The sequence below is a fragment of the Antechinus flavipes genome, chromosome 4 (assembly GCF_016432865.1).
Source record: "Antechinus flavipes isolate AdamAnt ecotype Samford, QLD, Australia chromosome 4, AdamAnt_v2, whole genome shotgun sequence".
Classification (NCBI taxonomy): Eukaryota; Metazoa; Chordata; class Mammalia; order Dasyuromorphia; family Dasyuridae; genus Antechinus; species Antechinus flavipes.
In genome coordinates, this window is record NC_067401.1 from 276126157 (window position 1) to 276149743 (window position 23587).

Genomic DNA, 23587 nt, shown 5'->3' on the forward strand with positions numbered 1-23587 from the left:
TTCTTTTCTTTTTAAATTTTTTATTTTCACAACATGTGCATAATTTTCTACATTTACACTTGTAAAATCTTGTGTTCCAAATTTTTTTCTCCCTCTATTTTTCCCATTCCCTCCCCTCGTAAGTAATTCAAAATATATTGAACAAGTGCAAGAATTTTTTCTTTGGTGAAGATTTGACCATAGAATTCTTTTAAAGAGAAAGGAATATTAAATCTAAATTAATGGATTTAATTTATATTTACCTAAATAATAGTGTATTATGAATGTAAATAGGAATAAATAAATTTTTGTATGTAGGATGAAGTATGAACATGGAATAGATAGCATGATACTAGCTTTTCTTTAACAATAATATTATACAGTTAATTGGTAATCAAAAATATAATCAACAATATTTCTTTTTTGATAATTTTTTTTTGCAGTTACATGTAAAGATTGTGTTCAACATTCGATTTTGTAAGATTTTGAGTTTCAAATTTTTTTACTGTCTTCCTCCTTTACCCCTCCCCCCCAAGACAGCAAGCAATCTGATATAGATTATACACATGCAATCATTTTAAATACATTTCCATATTAGTCATGTTGTGAAAAAAAAAAAAAAAAACAGAAGGAAAAAAAACACAAGAAAGTGCAAACAAAAACAACAAGTGAAAACAGTACACTTTGGTCTGCATTCAATCTCCATTTCTTTCTTTGAATGTGGATGGCATTTTCTATCCCAAATATATTGGAATTGTCTTGGATCATTATATTGCTGAGAAGAGCTAAATCTATCATAATTGATCATCATATAATCTTGTCATTACTATAAACAATGCTTTCCTGCTTCTTTTCACTTCATCAGCATCAGTTCATGCAAGTCTTATTAGGTTTTTCTGAAATCCACTTGCTCATCATTTCTTAGAAAACAATTCATGTACTATAATTTGTTTAGCCAGTCCCCAATTGATGGTCATTCCTTCAATTTCTAATTCTCTACGACCCCAAAGAGAGGTATTATAAACATTTTTGTACATGTGGATCCTTTTTTTTTCCTTTTTTATGATCATTCTGGGACACAGTGATATGGCTATATCAAAGAATATACACAGTTTCATGGTTTTCTGGATAATCTCTCCAACATTTATCATTTTTCTTCTGTGTCATATTAGTTAATCTGACAGATGTAAGTTGGTACCTCAGAGCTGTTTTAATTTGCATTTCTCTAAGTACTAGTGATTTAAAGTATCTTTTCATATGACTATACATAGCTTTAACATTTTCATCTGAAAATAATCCTTTAATTATTAATCGATTGGGGCATTACTTGTATTCTTATAAATTTGACTCAGTTCTCTATGTATTTTTTTTCTTAGCTAGTTTTATTTGTGTAAAACCCTGTGAATTTAATGAAATCAAAATTATAATTTTGCACTTCATAATATTATCTATGTCTTCTTTGGTCAAAATCCCTCCCTTCTCCAAAGATCTGACATATAAATTCTCTGTTGCTATCTTAATTTGCTTATATTATCCCCTTGATAGCTAAATCATGAATCCATTATATAGGATGAAATGTTGGTCTATGTCTAGTTTCTGGCATATTATTTTCCAGTTTTTCCAGCAATTTTTGTTAAACAGTGGGTTCTTATACAAGAAGCTGGAGTCTTGGGATTTATCAAAAAGTAGTTACTAAAGACAGTGACTATTGTGTCTTGTGTACCAAAACTATTCAACTAGTAAGCAATGTTTCTCCAATGAACTGTTAACTATGGTCTTTGGGTAGTACAGGGCAAAAGGTATATTTTACTTTGAGTACTAGGAAGAAAAGTAAATAATTCCTACCAGCAACATTATAACTAGATAGACACAAATACTATACTGGGCATCCCTGGAAGGGGCATATAAAAGAAAAGATATACTGGTAAATATATAACTACCAGTTTTCTAAAAACAGACAAAATACTTTTAATCAAAGAGACTGGACAGTTTAGTCATTTTTATTTGCACAAATCCAAATTGCACAAATTTCCAAAATGATGTTACTGTTTCACGATTCTACTGATAATGAACTAATATGCTTATTGAACATTCCACAACTCATCTATTTGTTGTCAATTTGAAAAGCACAATTTCTTGCCTTGGAAAAGTTTACATTCTAATGGGGGAAATAACATGTATATGTTAATTATACTGACTGGAAATGATATAAGGGTTGTTGTGAGGATTAAATAACAATGTATATAGGGCTGTGTGTAAACTATACTATGTAAACCATGATATACTAAATATATACAATATTTAAGTATACATAATATATAACAGTTATAATATAACAAAATGTTAGTAATTCTATGACTTTTTACACTCATAATAAAATCAGTTGCTTTAAAAATACTAATTCCCTAAATCATATTAATAAATATGTCAGATTACAAGTCTTTAAAAAAGAAATAATTTCTTTGCACAGAAAGAGAAAATGCAAAGCAAAAAGGTTTTAAGAAGAAGAGAGAATAAAGCAAGAAAGGTGGAGAACATCTTAAGGAAAAAGAGAATCAGTGAAGTAGGGAGATACTTTTTTTTTTTTTTTTTTTTCAGAATATTTACCATCTGTGCTTATCTAAAGATGCCAAAGAACTATACTGTTTGTAAGTCAGGATGTCTCATCTTGCAAGCCCTGGAAGATATCCCATTAGGTTTCCCCACTAAGAAGATAACAAAAAGCAGCAGATGGGTGGAGGATCTTGGGACTGTCAGAAGGCTTATTTGGAAATAGAAGGTGATGAGCTCTGGTAGTATTCAGTTAACCTTTCCTTCACTTCCTTTTTCCCCTACTGAACTCTTCATTTTTACATGCTGTATCACCTTCTCTACCTCTACCTTTCTTATTGGTTTTGTTTTTTCTTTCCAATTATTCATTCCTTTTATGTCCTACTTATTTCTCCTAACTTAGTTCTTTAATAAACATACTGCTGATTCCCATAAAATGTCTGAACAGTTGAAAACTGGGAAAAATTTATATAATCAATCTTCTTCCTTCCTATCACAAATGCTAAATTACTGAATATGCTCTATGTAGAGAAAGAGCAAGCTATCAATCTACTTTAAAATAAGTAGCACAGAGTAATGCCAAAAGTTATGAAATTTACTGTGGTATAAAAATTATATTGCTTTGTCAATATTTTTATGTTTAGAATAGTTCCAATTTTTTTTTTAATAAACACATGAAACTGATACATTTAGGTAAAATGTGAAGTTCTAAGAAGAAAAAATGTCAGATAAGGCTTTTGAGACAAAATACAATCTTCAGTTTTTATTTATTCATAGCAGCTATGACAGTAGGATATGTCTTTTTTTTAAATTATTGCAATTCCAGAAAGATTATGTTTTAAATATATTTTGACTTTTTTCAAAGTTATTAATACTCTAAGCAGATACTCAGAAAAATTTGTTAAACAAATTTGAGCAAACTAAGAGTTTTCATTTCTTTTATTGTTTTAAAATAGAAAACTTTTAGAAGTTCATCTAACAAATCAAATTATAATCATGTTCACAATGCTGACATGGATTTTTGAAAATAGGCTTTTGGCTTTCAGTGCCAACATCATTAAGAGATTCTTCAAATTATTTTTTAAATGTCCTTTTCCCTTAGGATTTTCACTTATATCTAATTAGGCTACTTACCCCATGCCATGTAATTCCCTGTTGCCAAAACTGCTAAATGCTTCAATAAGTAGGAGGAGGGCATCAATGGAGCAAGACAGATGTAATGTCGTTGGTTAACAATAGAGGTGTGAAACGGCTGCCTTAATTATGAAGCTCATTAATTCACAGTGTTTAAAAAAAAAAAAACTTGGCAAAAATTCTTTTAAAATGCCTAATCTTTTCAAAATAGCATCAGATTGTAAAAAACAACAACTTTATTTTTATGCCTTTATTATGGTTTAATGGAACAACTATTGACATCTGCATTTAAATGAATATAATTCTAGGTTTTAAGATTATTACCTACTTTTAAGAAAATTCTGCTTTAAGTTTTATCTTTTCAAGATGATAGTTTCATATTACAAAAGTTTTTAATAATTTAAATTAGAAAGCACAGATTATTGAGAGAAATAATTTACTTAATAAAAAAGAATCCATTAGATTTATGAGTTTTTTTCCTATTAATAAAGCTAAGCAAATTGGGTTATTCACAACAAAATTTAGTGTAAGTTAATGTTTGTGTTTAAAAAGTAGACTTACTCTTAAAATTTAAGAAAAAGTCCAATTTAGCAATGAAATCATTCTTATTGAGAATATACTTTGTAACTTTTACAGATTTCCATAACAGTATTAAATATTTATAAATATGAGCATATGTTTCTACATGCTCATGATCTACAGGAATTTCTTATTGAAGATGTTATACTATACAGTCTAATTTTTTAAAGTTTAATTTTAAAAACAAATTCTGAAAGACAAAATACTTTTTAAAGCAGAAAGACAATAAATCATACATTAACCACAATTGTCAATTATGTTGGATTTGAAGTTTTCAAAGCACTTTATATCAATCAACTCATTTGAATCTTATAACCTGGTAAGAAAGGACTACAGCTATACTTCCCTCTTACAAATGAGGAAATTAAGATTCAAAGAGATCAGGTGATTTATGCATGGTTACAAGGCAAATTCCATAGTCAGGATTTATACAGAGATCTTTCTAAGTCCAAGTCCAGTGGTCTTGAAAATGTTTGTGGATCACGATAACTGTCATACTAGACTAGATCTCCAGTGTATCTGATCCGACACTTTGCTGGTAAGAGAAGAGAAGCCCAAAAGGTTTTGTCATGAGAGAATACAGGTTAATTTCTCACTAATTGATAAGTGCTTAACAAACAATTTAGCAATTACTTCGAAACATCTCTCTGTCTCTCTCTCAAAAGAAATCTGAATCTTTATTTGCAGCTGTTCTTATTTGAGAGATTGAGTCACTTACCATGATAACCTGCTGTGATATAATACTTCCTTTGACTTGTCCTATACTTATTTCAGAACAACATAATTATAAGACAGAAGGAATCTTAGAAAATATCTAGTATGAACTTGTAAATGATGGTATTTTAGAATCTGTTGTTCATCTCATCATGTCATTCATGATTTTGTTAATTTAGTTGCTTCCATCTCAGTTTTCATCTTTCAAAACTAAAAAAACTTTCTTCTTTTTTTAGATTGTTCTCATGTAGTAGCTGTCAACATTCCTTTGAACAGTTGAACAGTTTAACTTTTATAGTTCTACTATATTCTTCTTGAGTATGGCAACAAGAATTGGCTACTGCATTTTAGATAGCCAGAATATTGTTTAATCTTTTTTTTTTTTAATCCTTCTGGCTGATTTTCTGCATTGTTTTGGTTTTTTGGTTTATTATATTATGGTTTTTAAGTGAATTATTGCCTTGTAGATCATATTACAACTTATCTCTCACTTTTAAATACACTTGAGATCATTTCTATGATCTTATTAAAGTTTATTCCCATCTTTTCTCTTTTTCTGTCCCTAAAGAATTTACTGTTGACCTGAAATCTGGATAATGCCCCAAATACCTCACTTATAAAAATGTTAAATAAGATGGATGCTAGTTTTAATTATTAAGGAACCTCATTTTCAAATTCTACTCACTTCTATTGCTAAGCTTATTATATGATAAAGCAGGCTGCCCTTTCCCCTTTATCACTGTTCCTTTGTAAAAATTCTTAATTATCCTTACCAGTTTATGCCAGTAAGGGAAAACTTATCTTCCTAGTCTATACTGTCTCAAAAAGACTTTTCCTGAATGCCACTAATCATGCTATATTTGGCTCTTAAAATTTTTTCAGGGTGAAAATGTTTAAAATGAATTGAAGATGGCCATTATAAGAGAGCTGGTAACTGATGATTTATCTGCCAAGATAAATAGAGAGCCAGTCCTAAAGCTTGTAGGAAGAAATTCAAATGGGATTTGATTCCTCATCTGCCCTTGCAATGTGGATTCTGTAGGGCAGAGGGAAAGATGAAGATTATGTTTATTCATATAAAGCAATGTGTAATTTTCAATGCAACAGGTGTTTTATACTAACCCATTCTCATTCTTACTAAAAACTAAATCACTATTATAATTGAACTTGGTGAAAGAGATCATCATTTCATATATATTATTACCAAAAAATATTATTAATAGCAAACTATATTAGCTGAATCGATTTTGGTGATCCACAATGACAGATCAATAGTACTAGCCCCAGTGTTTGGTATTAATATTACAGAGGAAGCTGCTTAAGTTTGGTATATGTTTACTTTAGGAATCCTCAGATCACTGCAAAAAGTCTTACAATGTATTCTTCACAAAAAATATTAACTATTTCTAGAAACTTTACTATTATACAAAGAAGTAATGTAAATGTAGTGTTCTTTCCATTATAAGTTTTACCATGTTTAGTCATCAAAAGGACAACTCTTAAAAATACCAGTTGCCTAGTTAAAAAAAAAAAAAAAGTTGCAAGAAAAAATTAAGAAAAGCAATGTTCTATTCACAAGTCTTCTTGGCAAATGGTGTGGAAGAAGTTACTTTCCATCTTGGGACATTTCTAATTAGTTTTATTGTGTCTGAAAAGACAAGAAGAACTATAATATTGTGGGATATATGCCTTATATCAGAGAATAGAACTCATGTAGTACTTTCAATCCAATCCAATTCAATCTAATCTAACAAACATTTGTGAAATACCCATGTTGTTCATGGAGCTATGCTACAAGGCTAAGAATATAATTAATAAAATGCCAGTGCCTGCCCTCAACAAGCTTACAATATAAAAGGGGACACAATACACAAACAATTCCAAACCTCTCTGAAACAAAAATCCAATTTTTTAAAAGAATAACATTTCTCCTATAATTCTATGTGACTATAAATCATGCAATAGCCTTTGATGAATCAATCAAAAATGCAAATTGCTCAAAGAGCCACGGAGAAACACATGGTATTGATAAAGTAGTATATTATTAATGATTAACACATACAAAAAACCTCCACTAAAGAGATATATTAATGGAAAATGAGATGAGTTGTCTGTATGAAGGGTAAGAAATGGAATGTGCTCCACTAGTACACAAGTAATTTTAAAAGATGGAGAAAAAGGTTTTTAGTATGTAGACCTAGAGGATTTGTGGAAACACACAGATAAGAGTCACATAAAATAAGACATGGATGAGTTATAATCTCTATCTTTAGTGAAAGTATCTATATTGATGAGTTGCCAAGAATTGTTTTATTCCTCTACCATTTTTTTACCAGCCACCTTGTGGCCTGGACTAGAAATCATGCCCTGAATATTTTAGATCTTTCAGCTCTGTAATTCCTACCCTCAGGTATCTGGCATTCTGATCTGAGGTGACTCATGTGTAGGTTACTATACCAAGTTAGATGTTCCAGTTATGCTATTTTCTTGTTTCCTCAACCTCATTTCCATAAGTCTTATCTTTTAAAACACTCCTAAAGTTCTAGAACCACCATTAAATCAATACTATCACTACTGGAAAAAGTATGTTTTTGGAATCCCTAGGGTTCTATTCAACATCCTCCCAACCCCTCCGTAGAACAGACTATCACCACTTTTGTTTTTATACCTCTAGTGCTTAACACAATGCTTGACACATAGCAAGCTCCAAGTTAACTAATTATTTCCTCCAAAATACTTAGATTTAAGTTGGATGAATCATGCAATATTTTAACTACTTGGTTTTCTCCTTTCAAAATGAATAAAATTAATTCACAGGGCAATACCTAGTGTGAATTTCTTGACTGAAATAAACTAAATAAATTCCAGGTTGTGTTAGCTTTGATTACAAAGTTTCTTCAATTTGCATATGTTGTGTCTTATAAGTACATTTGTAAAGAATATGCTCTTGTTGAGTTATGCATAGAGACCCTGAGTTTATTTGATAAAAACAGATCCTCAGATTGATGTAACTGATTTTAAACAAAGTCTCTGAAATGTAGGAGTGAAATGATATGCCAGCATGTTTCATCTGTTTTGATGGATAATTTTATATAGAGATGGCTGAAATACAAGACATAAATAAATAATTTCCTTGGTAGTTGACAAAATTCTTTGGAATTTTTTTTTAGTATATAATGTACTTCATAATCAGCATATTGATTCTACAAATTCACTTTGTTGGTTATTTGTTTTCAATTTTAAATCTTAAGCTGGTTTCTACTTATCACAATTCTGGACTGTTTCCTATGGTCTTCAGATAGTTTACATGAGATTACAAAATTTTCATTATTATCCTGAGCAAAATATAATTAAGAAATAAAAATTCTGTAAAATAATGGCAAAAATGAACCTATAAAATTATACATAATACTATCTTATCCATGTAGCAAATTGAGGATGAGAATAGATCATTAAGATATAAAACAAGTATTTATTACTAATATGGCACTGTGCTAGGCATTATGTTAATAGAAAAAATACCAATGAAAGTGTTATCAAATTGGCAAATGAAGAAATTGTAATACTTTAATACTATCTCAGAGCACATAGAGAGAGATGAGCAAAGACATGGGGAAAACTAAAAAAAAAAAGCATAACGAGAGATGATCCAAACAATTAAAGGACCTCTGAGTAAAGAAAACATTGTCCTCTTTTTTTTTCCCCCAACCTGTCTCAATCCCCCATTTTTTAAACATGATTAAAGGCAGATGGAAGGCAAGTTCTTTATAGTGATCTAAAAATACAAAGAAAAATGTCATTTCTACTTAAATTGGAATTTTAGAAAATGGCATTTCTGCAAAATTATTTGGCATTATGTAAAAGTCTAAGCAATCTCAATGGTAAAATTAACTTACGATGAGTGTGCAATAATAATGTAAAATAATTTGCACAAGTAACAATGTAAAGTATCTTAGAATCAAAAGACTTTAGTATTAGAAAGTATCACATCATTGAATAAAGAAATTAAAATTCAGATGTATGAATGACTAACTCATGGTTGTAAAAGCCATTCTTTTACACCAGTCTAGGATTCTTTCTACTTCACTAAAATATCAATATAGTATAAGGAAGGATCAAAGCACACTGAAGATGATATAATAATAAAGAATTCAACTGGTCCTACTTATAGTCTTAAGAGTTAAAAATTTAGGATCTAAGTATAATAAGCAATTCAATTTTTAAAAATCAAGTTTGATAAATATTAATTGCACCTTTCTTATGGGGAAGGCACTAAGCCAGGCAAAACGATATCCAACTAAAAACTACATTAAAGTACATACTTTATATCACAACATATAATAATATCATGAAGGAAATTTGAAACTCACAGTCAGAACTGAAAGCAAATCCTCCACACTGCATTCAGGTTTCAAACGATCCTTAAACATTCTGACAGTTGGGTGCTTCAAATAATAATAGGATGCAATTCGGCCAAATGTAAGTGGCTCAATGCTACGATTATCCTGTTTAAGAGAAATGAAATATTCCATGCAGAAAAAGCAAATTTTAAAATGTAGCATAAAGAAAACAGGTAGTTTTTAATTAAAAATTCAGTATGTTCAAATATCTACTATAAAGTCATATATTTTACACTAAGAACATGGGCATGTGTGCGCGCGCGTATGTGTGTGGGGGGAGGGGGAGGGGTATGTGTAAGTGTGTTTTCTCATAGAAACAAAGCTTTAAATTGTGGTTAGGTTCTTAGGCCAGTTCACCAAAGTCAAGTCCACTACCATATAGCTGAAGTACTATACATATAAGACTAGAAAAGATATGATATGCAATTAAAATTTTTAAATGCCCCCAAATCACTTGTATATATTGATGTGTCCAAAACATAAACATATTTAATCACTAGTGCTCTTGGTAGACTGTCTTGGTAACAACTTTTATCCCCATATGCTTGGGGATAGAAACTGGTATTACAATACTCTTGACTGACCGCAATCTAAACACAACATTCTTTGACCCTGCTGGAGGAGGAGACCCAATCTTTTTTTTTTTTTTTTTTTTTTTAATTTTATTTTATTTAATAATAACTTTGTATTGACAGAATCCATGCCAGGATAATTTTTACACGACATTATCCCTTGCAATCACTTATGTTTCGTTTTTTCCCCTCCCTCCCTCCTCCCCCCCCCGCCAAGATGGCAAGCAGTCCTATATATGTTAAATATGTTGCAGTATATCCTAGATACAATACATATTTGCAGAACCGAACAGTTCTCCCGCTGCACAGGGAGAATTGGATTCAGAAGGTAAAAATAACTCGGGAAGAAAATCAAAAATGCAAATAGTTCACATTCATTTCCCAGTATTCCTTCTTTGGGTGTAGCTGTTTCTGTCCATCATTTCTCCAATGAAACTCAGTTAAGTCTCTTTGTCAGAGAAATCCACTTCCATCAGAATACATCCTCATACAATATCGTTGTCAAAGTGTATAATGATCTCCTGGTTCTGCTCATCTCACTTAGCATCAGTCCATGTAGGTGAGGAGACCCAATCTTATATCAACATCTATTCTGATTCTTTGGGCACCCAGAAGTCTATATTCTAATTCTACCAGGATTCATGTCCATTGCTTAGCAGTCCCTTAAACATGGCTAGATTTTAGGAAGGGATACAGAGGTCCCTTCTTTAAAGGGAGAAGGCCATTTTTAAAATTTAAATTGATGTTTATTGATGTAGTTATTATCTTTTTCATTTAATTTTTTGTTCTTTTAAATCCAATATATGCATACATATTTACACAATTATAATGCTGCACATGAGAGAAATTAGATCAATAAGAAAAAATGAGAAAGAAAATAAAATGCAAGCAAACAACAACAAAAAGAGTGAAAATGCTATGTTATGATCTACACTCAGTCCTCACATTCTTCTCTCTGGATGAAGATGGTTCTCTTTATCACAAGACCATTCCCATTTAATTTTTAACATCTATTTTTTTTTAATTGAGTTCTAAAATCTCTTCCTTCCTACAATTATCCTTCCTTGCAATGGTAAGCAAATTGATATAGATTATACATGTGTAGTCATGAACATATTGCCATATTAGTCACGTTGTGAAAGAAAACACAGACCAGACAAAACCAAATCAAACAAACTCCAAGAAAAATAAAGTTTTAAAAAAGTATGCATCAATCTATATTCAGACTCTTAACAAGTTCTTTTTCTGGAGATGAATAATATCAGAATTGTTTTAGATCACTGCACTGCTGAAACCAGCTAAGTCATTCACAGTCGATCATTGTATAATATTGTCGTTTCTGTGTACAATGTTTTCCTGGTTCTGCTCACTTCACTTTGCATAGCTCATGTACATCTTTTCAGGTTTTCCTGAAATCTGTCTGTCATTTCTTACAGAATAATAGCATTCCCTTACAATTATATATCACAACTTGTTTAACTATTCCCCAAAGGATGGGCATTTCCACAATTTCTATTTCTTTGCCATCACAAAAAGAACTACTATAAATTTTTGTGTACATCAAGTTCCTTTTCCTTCTAAAAAAAAACTGATTTCTTTGGAATACAGAGTTAGTATTGGTATTGCTGGGTGAAAGGGTATGCATAGTTTTATGGCTTTTGTTCATACTTCCAAATTGCTCTCCAGACTTAGTTCACAACTGCAGGAACAAATTTCCCCATATTTCCTCCAATACTGGTCATTTTCTTTTTCTCTCATATTAGCCAATCTGAAACATACCTCTCCAATTTCAATACAATAGGAATATTCCAACTCAATGAGGGCTTTCTCCACAAGGTTTGAAAGGAACTTGTTCATGGACTCATGGCTCACATCATCCAGGTTATAGTAACTAGAAAAGAACAAAATGATTACAAGTCATAGCTTTAAGGCATGTATACTAAATTATCTTAATTAAAATTGATCTTAATAATAATCCTACATTAAAATATTTAATTTTATCTAATATTTTTTGAGAATTTAAAAACATGTATTTATCTTCATAGAAATCTCTGGAAACAAAGCCAGAAATTATTATCCTCATTTCACAGATGAGCAAACTCATAGTATAAAATAAGATCAACTGATTTGGTTAATATCAGTGTCCTGTGGTTTGACTTGTTTTAAGGTTACTAAATCTATGTACAAATTAGTAAATCTATTGTTGTTTCTGACTAACTTCCCTTACTCATCACTAACACTATCACCACCACTACTATTAATTACTACTCACTCAATTGATATAGATTTTACTATGTGAAGCACACACACATACACACAAAGGAGAAAAAGATAATTAGTTAGGTGCCCACTATGTAAAGACAATTTGCTAGACTGGATGGATATAGCAAGTTTAGAGTAAACTTAATCCCTAAACCTGAAGGATCTCATCCAGATAGCTTGGCACATAGTAAGCACTTAATAATTGATAAATGCATTTGAGTATTATCAAATTAAGTGCATATGTTCATATTTAAAATATACATATCATATATATTTATGTGTATAAACATATATAATATAGTATAGTATATATCAGTGGAAGGTTAATTTATTTTTTAAATTATGTATCTAAACCTCTGGGCAGAATAAACTATTATTATATAATAAAATTTTTACATTAATTGATAAGAGTACACTTTTCATAGGTAACTTAATCACTGAGAATAAACTGCTCAGTTTTGGAGGTGGATAAACCTTTTAGGGCCCAAGGAAGCCATTTGGTAAATTGCTATTCTAATGGCATTAAAAAAATCTATGTCATCTTGGGGCCTATAAGGTGCTTTATCAGGGTTTTTAAAAAATACCAATCCAGTTCTGTAGAGTATATATGAAGTTCATAGGGGTTGCTGTAAGTTATGCAAGTTTAAAAAAAATTCATATGAGCTCGTATTTGACTTTTTTTCACTTCTCTGCATCATCTAGAGGATATGACCACCCTTTGCAAATCTCTATGACTAGAAGGAATTTGTGTTCTGGCAAAAGTCCAAAAACAGAATGGCTTTATCCATACAGTTAGAGCAGTCTTCTAATTGCGACTCTACATCATGCAAGTGAGATATTTGTGCCTACATCCTACAACCCAAAGAAAAGTAAATGGAAAGGAGATTTGGGAGTAAAGTGGTAGGATTCAGCTGTTCTAATCTTGGTATAAGGAAGCCATTCTATATACCTGGCTAAAAAAAAAAAAAAAAAAAGGTAACTATACTTTCAAATAATGATAGTAGACCTACAAAAGAAACTAAGAGATTTCACATAATGAATGTTCACAGGATTTAGAAATGCTTAGGAATATATGCTAAACAAAAATGGAAAATAAGCATACTTAGACTCAAGAGTATAGAAACAGATACCTAAATTAGAAATATACGAATTCAGTTTAAAAAAACTTCAAATGAGAGATTTTTCCATTAATGAAGCCTGATATAAAATCTTTTTCCTGAAATTCTAAATGAGTGCATTTGTCATAATTAGTATCTTGATAGATATGCCTTGTTATGAAAAGAAGCAGAGAGAAAAAATAACTAAGATGGTTGTCACAATGTTTTAAGAAAAAAGGAAAAATATGCTACAACTAGAATATTTATCCATGCAGACTAAAGTACAATCACATCTTAAGTATTTAACTTTCCTCCCAAATGCATTAATTAAAAATGTCTTATTTTAATTCTAATTTTGATAAAAACACATACATTTTTCTTTTTTTTTCCTTTCCTCAAAATTTTTTAAATGAGTTGAAAAATTACAAGTCTTCCTGGAAACAAACATTTATCAATATAATGATGATCAATGTAATGGTGAACTAGTTCTGCAAATAATTTAAACCAAATGGATTTTGCTATACTCAGAAAAGGGTAAAAGACTAAAACAGTAGGCATGAGAAAAATTAGCTCCTTTCCTGGTAAACAACTGAAAGGAATTTTTAGTAAGAATGATGTTTTTCTGATTTGAAAGTAAAAATTAAAAACACAGGACATGTAAAGTCCCTTGAAGGACACAAAGTATCCCAAGTTACTTGAGTTATTAAAAACCTTTCTCTCTCTCTCTCTCTCTCTCTCTTTTTTTTTTCCCTGAGGCAATTGGGGTTAAATAACTTGCCCAGAGTATGAAGTATTAAGTATCTGAGGTGAATTTGAGCTAAGGTCCTCCTGACCTCAGGGCCAGTGCTCTATCTACTGTGTCATATAGCTGCTTCTTCTCTTTCTTTTTTTTTTTTTTTTTTTTTTTTATAAGGAAAAATGAAATTCATCAGTCAAATTTTTGGCAATGACAGCTCACAACATACTTTTGGTTTTGCTGTTCCTATAAACTTTCTAATGCTGTATTTATCAGTTGTCTGAACTAATGTGTATTTAAGACATTACTTCTAAATTGAAAACACTGGTGAAAATGTATGGTGAATTGCTGCATATGTAACAGTATAATATTCTCACCAGAAAAAGTTGTACAGTAAAGATATTATTCTACTGTAGTACTTAAACAAGTTAAAAGAGGGAAACACTGTTTTAGGAAACACCCATACCAATGAAAGTACTTAAAAAACAAACCAAAACCCCAAAACACAACCCCCCCCCCAAAGTACTTGCAACATACTGGGTACTCAAACTGCTATTGATTTTGAAGATTTCTATACATGTATGCTATAAAAATACTGAAATGATCCACTATTGTTGCTTTAGTGGTGTCATTTTGGGGTGAATAGATTTCTAAAATTTCCAGTGGTTCCAGTAGTTGTTTAAAATTGTCCATCAGTAGTTCAGATTTTATATTTAAAAAAAAAAAACTTATACCATCTAGATTTTGTTTTCCATGTGATATGTTTTAATGATATACATTTTCCAGATGAAGCATATTTATGTCTAATCTATTAGAAAAATGATGAGAATGATTTTGTGGTTTGAAGTACCTAGCTTTAAAATAGGTAAAGTAGGTCATAATATACATTTCTGAAATATTTAAAATAAGCTGTTGCAAAAAAAAAAAAGCGATAATTAACTGAAAACATATCTCTAAGGAGGTAACACATTATCAGAAAACTGCACTAAAATAGTCAAAGATTGGCTTGCTGGAAAACTGTTACCACATTTTTTCCTCAAGCAACACAGCATTATATTTTCTTACTGAAAGGGTTACTCTCAATAAAGATCTCATTTTTTTCAAGTTTGCCTAATTATGCATATACAAAAATGCGATAGTGAAACAATAAAATTAAATAACATATCAGTATTTTATGGTACTAAATTTTTAGATAAGACTGCCTATTAAAATATTTATATTTTTAATGATTGTAATTTAGAAATGTGTAACTGGTAACTTTTTCAAAACAGCAGACTTTTAAAATATTTATATTTTTAATGATTGTAATTTAGAAATATGTAACTGGTAACTTTTTCAGAACAGCAGACTTTTAAAGGTATAAAACAATTATTTTAAAGATTGTCTCTGAACAAAAAATTTTATAGATTTGTATTAATGATTTATTTAAAACAACCTACAGAAAAAAATGTAATTTTTTTTACTATTTGGATTGTGGTTCTATATTCACTTAACCTATTTTCACATCTTACAAAAGAAATCAGACATTAGAAACATAATTTATATAAGTTACATATAAAGTATATATTTCAACAAAACAAAAATAATTAAAACAGATTAAGATGGAAGTTTCTTTTTTTTTCTTACCTGATAAAATAATTTTGAAATAAATATATTACAATGCTTTGGGGAACATAGAACAATTTTGGGGGTATCAAGTGTCATGTAGACTAATACAGAAAGCTCCTACAATATAAACTGAGATTGATTGAACAATAATATGTATGTGTGTATATACATATACAAATACATACATACATACATATACACACACACACACACACACACACACACACACACACACACATACCATATACATATTTATTTACTTGGAGGGGATTATATGTTTTCCAATTATGAAAACTATCAAAACTATTCAGTAATTTAAAGTTAAAAAAGGCATATTTCCACTGTATATTCTCACAACAAAAAAATATAATTTATGGGTTATCTTAAGCAGTTATATTATATAAATGTTTAATTACAGATAAAGAATAAACACAATGCAGTTTCATGCTCACTGCATTGAAATCATCTAATCATTATTTTCCCTTTGCCATAAACAGACAGCCTACCTTTTTATCAGCATGCTATTTCATTTATTTCACAGTGAAACCCAGTTTCACAATAATTGACTTGTCAGAAGCTCTAATTTATGAGGCTGGGCTCTGTAAGCTTTCTCTATATTGGACTCAACCTGCACACAAGCAGGGTTGAATATTTACAATGCTGTTAACAGGTGCTGAGTTGTTTAATGATTCTAATAGCCAGAAGCGTACTGAGAAAGCCAGCGGGATCACAATTACAGGCTGTTTGAACACAACAATTACTCGTCCCCTGAGAGGTGTGAAAGTCAAAGGCAGTTTTATACTGACAGCATCTAGCACATGGACTAGACAGGCTAACTTCCATTAGTAGTCCATTGGGAAAAAGTAGTAACACACCCCCTACCTATCGTAAAATTTCACAAAGTACATAAAATTTAAACAATCAAAAACTGAAACTAACTTTTTTTATTATCCTTAAAATTTATCAAAGGAAAAATCATGCAAGAACTACAATACATGAAATTATTTTTCTAATCTGTGAAAGGATGGAATTTTACCAGTTAAAAAAGATAAAAAGTCTTTTGCAAAAACATAAAACACAGATAAAGTTACTTCAAATGGTTTGGATTTAATGCAGATAGTGACAATCATTTCCTGTTTAGTTTATGTAAACCTGGCTAGAGATCTCTCTGGGAAATTTTTCATCAGTCTTGAAATGCTGCTGCTATAACTGTCAGGACTGGGAAGTCATTTGTTACACCACCATGTTTTTTTATGTTCAGATTATGCAGCAGTAATAATGACACAAATAATCAAAGTAGGTTGCAAGGACAGCTGAAACTACCACAACATTTTTTTCCTAGTATTATTTAAAAGGCTTTCTCAGGAGAATAAAGGAAGCAAAATTGACCACACAAATTGAATCCAGAACTCAATTTGGAGGGTATTATATTTTCTGAAAACAGCAGTTTCATGAATCTAGCTATATTTAAACGTAAAATATATCATACATACTATCGGTACACATATATCTACTATTTCCATATACCAATGTTATAGATTATATCAAAACTATATCTGTTTAATCACATATTTCTATATGTGATATAAAATATAACAAGTTGCATTTATTTAGAAGTATTTATAATACAAACAAAATAGATGTAATTTAGGGAGAAGGAAATTACAGAGTGGTACTTACTTATAATAATAATTGTTTTGAATTTTCAAAGCAATTGAAAACAAAATATATATTATCCCCACACATATCTAATTTATGCTATGTACCAGGATGAAGTTTGCTTTAAATTTCCATTTCAATTTATAATGCTTATATTGTATTCTTCTACAAATGCTGAATGGCTGGAATCAGGAACTATCAAAATTTTAAAAATTTTAAAAATTTTAAATTGCTGGATATGATGAGAGTGCTATAATCCCTGTACCAGGGAGGATGAGACTGGTAGAACTCTTCAACATAGAAACTGGGAGTTTGATGTTGCAATAGGGCCAGTGCTGATTTGTTATTGGCACTAAGTCAGACACTAATGTGGTAAGTCCCTAGGAGTGGGGGAGTCATTATGCTGCCTAAGGAGGGCAAACATGTCTCAGATGGAAAATGGAGCATGTTAAAGTGTCTGTGGTGATTAGCATGAGAAGCTTTAGATGAGAAGCTGATGTCCAAGTTGGGGAGATCAAATTCTAAGGTTCCCTCTGAAATTAAGTCACAGCTCATCCAAGGTGCTATGGATAAAACATGGTGAACATGAGTAAGTTGCAATATATTACTAGTCAAAAATTGTGCAGGAAAAGAGGTAAGAATAATGTTTTCAAAGTTGTATAACTGGGATAGGATGTAAGCCATCTATGCAGTAAGAATAAGGGATAAAGGAAAGACAAACCATATGTTTAGAGTGGAATCCATGAAATTTTAAGAGCCTTTAAGATACACTGATGGACCTCTGTTGTGGAGGATTTGTGGGAAGACCAGGGCAAAGGTTATATAGGATGAGAAGTCCTGGATGGGTTGTGATTTTTACCATTAAAGAACTCACATCAAGGAAATTACTTCTAGTCTTAGTGCTCTCCTTTTCACTCACTGTTATTACTTCAGGCTTTTGTAATTTCTTACTGAGTTTATTGAAATAGCATTTCAACTGGTCTTCCTGCATTCTTTAGCATTTCTCTTTCTAAAACCCTTCTTAATTCCTGCATTTTCCTACTTTTAATTCCCCCCCCCTCCCCCTCTGCATATATTTATTTGCATCTTATTTCCTCCATTATAGGAAGAAGGTAAGGTCCTTAAGGGATTGTCTTTTGTTTCTTTTTGGTATCCTTCTTAGCACAATGCTTGGCACATAGTAGGCACTTAATAAATGTTTATTGATTGACTGGAATCAGATGAACTAAGTTCTAGTCTTGATTCCATCCTATCAATGTAATCTGGAGCAAGTGACAACCTTCCAGAGTTATAGTTTTCTATGTAAAATGACTAGATGATTCTTTGAGTGAGAGAATTCTCTGGTATTCTGGTGAAATCAATGGACCTCTTTAGAATAATGCTTTTAAAAGTTCAAAACAAAACAGATGGCATGACAAAAGACACTAATTACACGGAAACAAAACTATCAAAATGTTTAAAAAAACAAAAAAAGGTCGCGGACTCTAGGTTAAGAATTTTCCCTCTATAACTAATCTTATAGATGAGGAAATTGAGACCTAATTAACTAATCCAAAGTCATACAAGTAGTATTAAAGATGGGATTTGAACCTGGATTCTCTAACTACAGAATCAATATCCATTTCAATGTTAACAGTTACACATGTTTTCCTTCTTCACAAAATTGTTGTTCTGAAAACCTTAAGATAATATTGAAATATGTTTTTATCATCATTATCTCATTCATATCTATTTTGAGGGTCTGGAGATGATCATATCATTATTTTTTATATAGAATGTTTTATGGATAATTGCAAAGGTACTTATTACTACATACAAGTATTAAAAAAAATAAGTATTTCCTATTAGGCTTACTTTTAAACATCCTCAGTACAATTTTAAGTACTGTAACATTACAGTACAACAGGAATAATATGCACTGTTTTCATATAATTCAATATAATTTTAATTTTTGATAGGTCTCTACATTTTGGAAGCTCTTTGTTATTCATAGCCTAGAGATTTTGAATATTTAGCATGATAATCTCTTTTAAAAACACAGTTCTCAAATTATTGTGGATAAATATTTTCTCTGAACAGTTATGTACAACAGTTCACCATGATAATAGATTGGTTCCAGTTGGTTTGCAGGCTGAATTCTCCAGGATATTTTCAGTTTAGTATTTGTAGCATGGCAATTTGTTATCTGTCAGAGCATGAAAGATAGCAGACATTTGATATTTAATTTCTAGTCATTGATTTGTAGCTTGCTAGATATCAGGTAGGTGCTAAGATTTTATAGCCTGTTGTGTTGCCTCATACAATTTTAACCATTTCCTTGCATATTCTATATTGATCACCAAGTCCAAAATCCTTAAGGATGATTTTTTTGCTATATATATTGGCTACAAATCATTAAAATCTTCCATTTCCACAAACACACCTGCATGACTCAAATCACTTGTTTAGCACTTCTTTGTCAAAATATTGTTGATTGAATTCTAGATACTGCCCTTGAAGGATTTTTTCATTCCAATTTTGGAGGTTTCATAGGCAAATTGATATTCACTTGTTTTAAAAGCATTTTTTGCAGGTTTCTGTCTTGTCATATGCTGGAAGAATGTCTATATTCTTTTTACTTTTTGGTGAGGAAATGTCAATCTTTCTACAGTTTCTGAAGTAATACATCCTATGTTTCACTAATATTGAATAGGTTTTCTCCAAATGCTTTTAATATTTATTATGGTCCATTTTGCAATTCCTAATGTGAATATTAACATTAATATTGTATAGTTATTAATTGTTTTAAATATGTTCTTCTCAATCAAGTTGGATTTCAGAATGCTGGCAAATTTCTTAACATATTTAACCACAACTTTTTCTTTGATGACCTTATGCTAAATGTTTTTTGCCTAGGGTTTGTAGGTATTTGTCTTTAACCATTAGTTCAATATGACTTCTGTGGTCATATTGATCTTTATTTTCTTTCGTGTATGTTACAAATTTTATATTCATTGAATCCAGAAAATTCAATGCTGTTACTGGGTATGTCAAAAGATGATGTATTTTGAGGGGGGAGGAAGGTAGTGGAGCCATATAGTATGCTATCATTCACATATATCAAGTGATTAAAAAAGATGCTCTGGCTTCACTTCTTTTTGAGTTTGGAAGTCATATTTAGGTAAAATGGGATAATTGGTTTAAGGCCAGACAGCCATAATGGACTTACTTAAGTCTGAAAAATGTGATAATGTGATATTTATATTTACTATTCTTGACATTACTAAGATGGTGGGATGTTATAAATAGAAAGCAATTTTTTTCCCCTTAAAAAACAAAAACAAAAACAAAAAAAACAGTTTCCCACCTGGACATCAAGTACTGTAGTGTTCTTGTTACACTTTGGTCTGTTTTATATATTTGCAGAAAGTTTATAAGCTATAAATGCTGAATTGAGTCAAAGATCTTATGAAAAGCAATGAGAGCACAGTTATCCCTTCTATGTTACAGGGATCAGAGGTGCAATGCCCCCACAATCTGGAAAATCCATATAAAATTTTTTGGCCTTTCCTTTGTACCAGAGAAGTCTGAATTTTTTCTTTTACTTTTATCAGGTGTTTACAATAACATAAGATAGAATCTGGGTTAAGCATTTCTGAACTTCTAAACTTTTTCTGTGTTGTCTGATGGCTTTTGTGTGTTGTCTGAGGCTTCTGCAAAGCTCCTCCAAAATTCCCCTTTACAACAAATTCTTATGCCAACCAGAAATACATCAAAACCACAATGGGGAAAATTGCAATGTGAAAGTAATAACTGTCTAATAAATGTTATGGCACCATCAATTGGAGAATGGTTGGGTAAATTGTGGTATATGAATGTTATGGAATATTATTGTTCTGTAAGAAATGACCAGCAGGATGAATACAGAGAGGCTTGGAGAGACTTACATGAACTGATGCTAAGTGAAATGAGCAGAACCAGGAGATCATTATATACCTCAACAATAATACTGTATGAGGATGTATTCTGATGGAAGTGGATTTCTTTGACAAAGAGAAGATCTAACTCAGTTTCAGTTATCAATGATGGACAGAAGCAGCTACACCCAAAGAAAGAACACTGGGAAATGAATATAAACTGATTGCATTTTTGTTTTTCTTCCCGAGTTATTTCTACCTTCTGAATCCAATTCTCCCTGTGCAACAAGAGAACTGATCGGTTCTACACACATATATTGTATCTATACTGTGACATATTTAACATGTATAGGACTGCTTGCCATCTGGGGGAGGGGGTAGAGGGAGGGAGGAAAAAAATCGCAACAGAAGTGAATGCAAGGGATAATGCTGTAAAAAATTAGCCTGGCATGGGTTCTGTCAATAAAAAATTATTTTAAAAATTTTATTAATTTAATTGATAAAAAAAATTATCACAAACAAAATAAAATAAATAAAATAAATGTTATGGCACTTTGAAGCAGCCTAGTCAATAATCACTGAATCAACAAGTCATTATTTATACTTGGACTTTCTTGTATGTCAAGTCAAGACTGCATGTTTATGGGTGTATCTATCTGTCTGTTTACGATTTCTTTTTTTAATGATATAAGCTATGACCATTTTATATAGAAGATAAATGACATAATGGGAGAAGTACTGTATCTACAATTTGAAATGCCTATTAAGAAAGGTGAGAGTAAAGCTTGTGTCTGAGAAGCTGATAAAATACTTGCTAGCAATTCAAGTATCACTATGAAGCACCGAAGCCAATAATTACTGACTTTATCTAACCTCACTTGCCTATTTCCATTCACTTTCCCTAACTGTTCATTGCATTAATTGTACAGAAGCTTTCTGTTTCTCATTTCATCCAACTCCTATTTTTGTTGATTTGGACTTATGACCATAGAAATGACCAGAATATTTTCATAGCTTTCTTGGAAGGTGTGATATTGCCCATGACTCTTTAGCACAGTTTAGCACTGATACTGAATTGTTTTTATTCTTTTAACCATTTTGATGAATCTTAATGGGGAAGCAACTTGATACACTAATAACAGAGAAGACTAATCCTTTTTCCTAAGCAGTGGTATCACCAAGGCCCAATTTGTGAATATTTCAAAGATCCTGATAAGACTTTACAGCTATGAGAGTGGGGTGTTAGTACACACAAAGAGGTGTCATTACTTTACCACTCCTTCCTCCTACCCCCATGACATAGACATTGAATTGAGATTTAAGGATGCTACTATTAGTATCCAATTTTAAGTGCTTGTAGTAACATAGCAATCTGATCATTTCTATTAATGCTGTAAGTTTAATATTGACAAGAGGGATAAATTAGAAATTACTGAGAAAAGGTTATGGCACCATCATTTTAGACCCTCAGCCTTTCCTTAGTTTAGTCTATGACAACTTTCTCATTTTTCTGTGAATTTGGAACTACCTAGGGAGTAGAAGAAATAGATCATAAAGATTAAGAACCAAACATTGGAAGAAGTTGAGACAGATGAGAAGACGGCTATATCATGATGTAAATTGTTATTCCTTTGTAGCATAAATACTTAAAAGGACACGTAAGCTTTGCTTTACATGAACAAATCAACTGGCCAAGCCGAAGTCACAACACAATCTGATATTACAAATACAGAGATATTTAAATTAAAAAAAGGGGGGAGTGAGGGGGGGAGAATCAGTAAATTAGGGGAAAAAACAGAAAAAAAAAAGGCAAAAATCTTCAAATACAGTTAGTAAACCTAATTATCCATATATTGACTAAGGGAAAAATCAATTAAGATAATTATAATGATAGCAAAGTGGAATGCATAACTATAATAAAGGCAGAGACAAAACATTAACAACTAACTGTAAAGCATGAGCAAATATTAACAATAAAATAAATTTGTGTCATGAATACAATATATGACAGAATTTAGCATAAGGAGAGGATTTAAATTGAATGAGAAGAATGAAACTTCAATGTTGGAGTTATGAAAAGAAGGGCACATTAATATGTTGTTGATAAAGCTGTAACTGGTCCAATTCTAGAAAGCATTTTGAATTTGAAGACAGTGACTTAAATGCTTTTTCTTTATATGCATAGCTTTTAGAGCAGTGCCTGGTACAGAGTCATCATTGACAAATTGATCTATAAGTTTTACTCTTAGCCATATATCATAAAAGGTCAAGGAATCATATATGTTAAAAATAATTACATGGCAGCATTTTTTATAGTTGCAAAGAATTCTATTTGCTGGCATTTCTACAATGATATATTTTCACTGTCAACGACAGTGAAATAAACATATTTAGACTACTC

The 23587-nt window shown here is 31.0% G+C and overlaps 1 protein-coding gene across 1 annotated transcript in view; it reads right to left on the bottom strand.

Moving 5' to 3' along the window:
- ASCC3 (activating signal cointegrator 1 complex subunit 3) overlaps positions 1 to 23587 on the bottom strand; it is a 307241-nt gene that overhangs the window by 73624 nt on the left and 210030 nt on the right. The window contains 2 exon segments of the mRNA XM_051997447.1: positions 9327 to 9461; positions 11708 to 11819. Of these exon segments, the coding sequence (XP_051853407.1) occupies positions 9327 to 9461; positions 11708 to 11819 (247 nt within the window).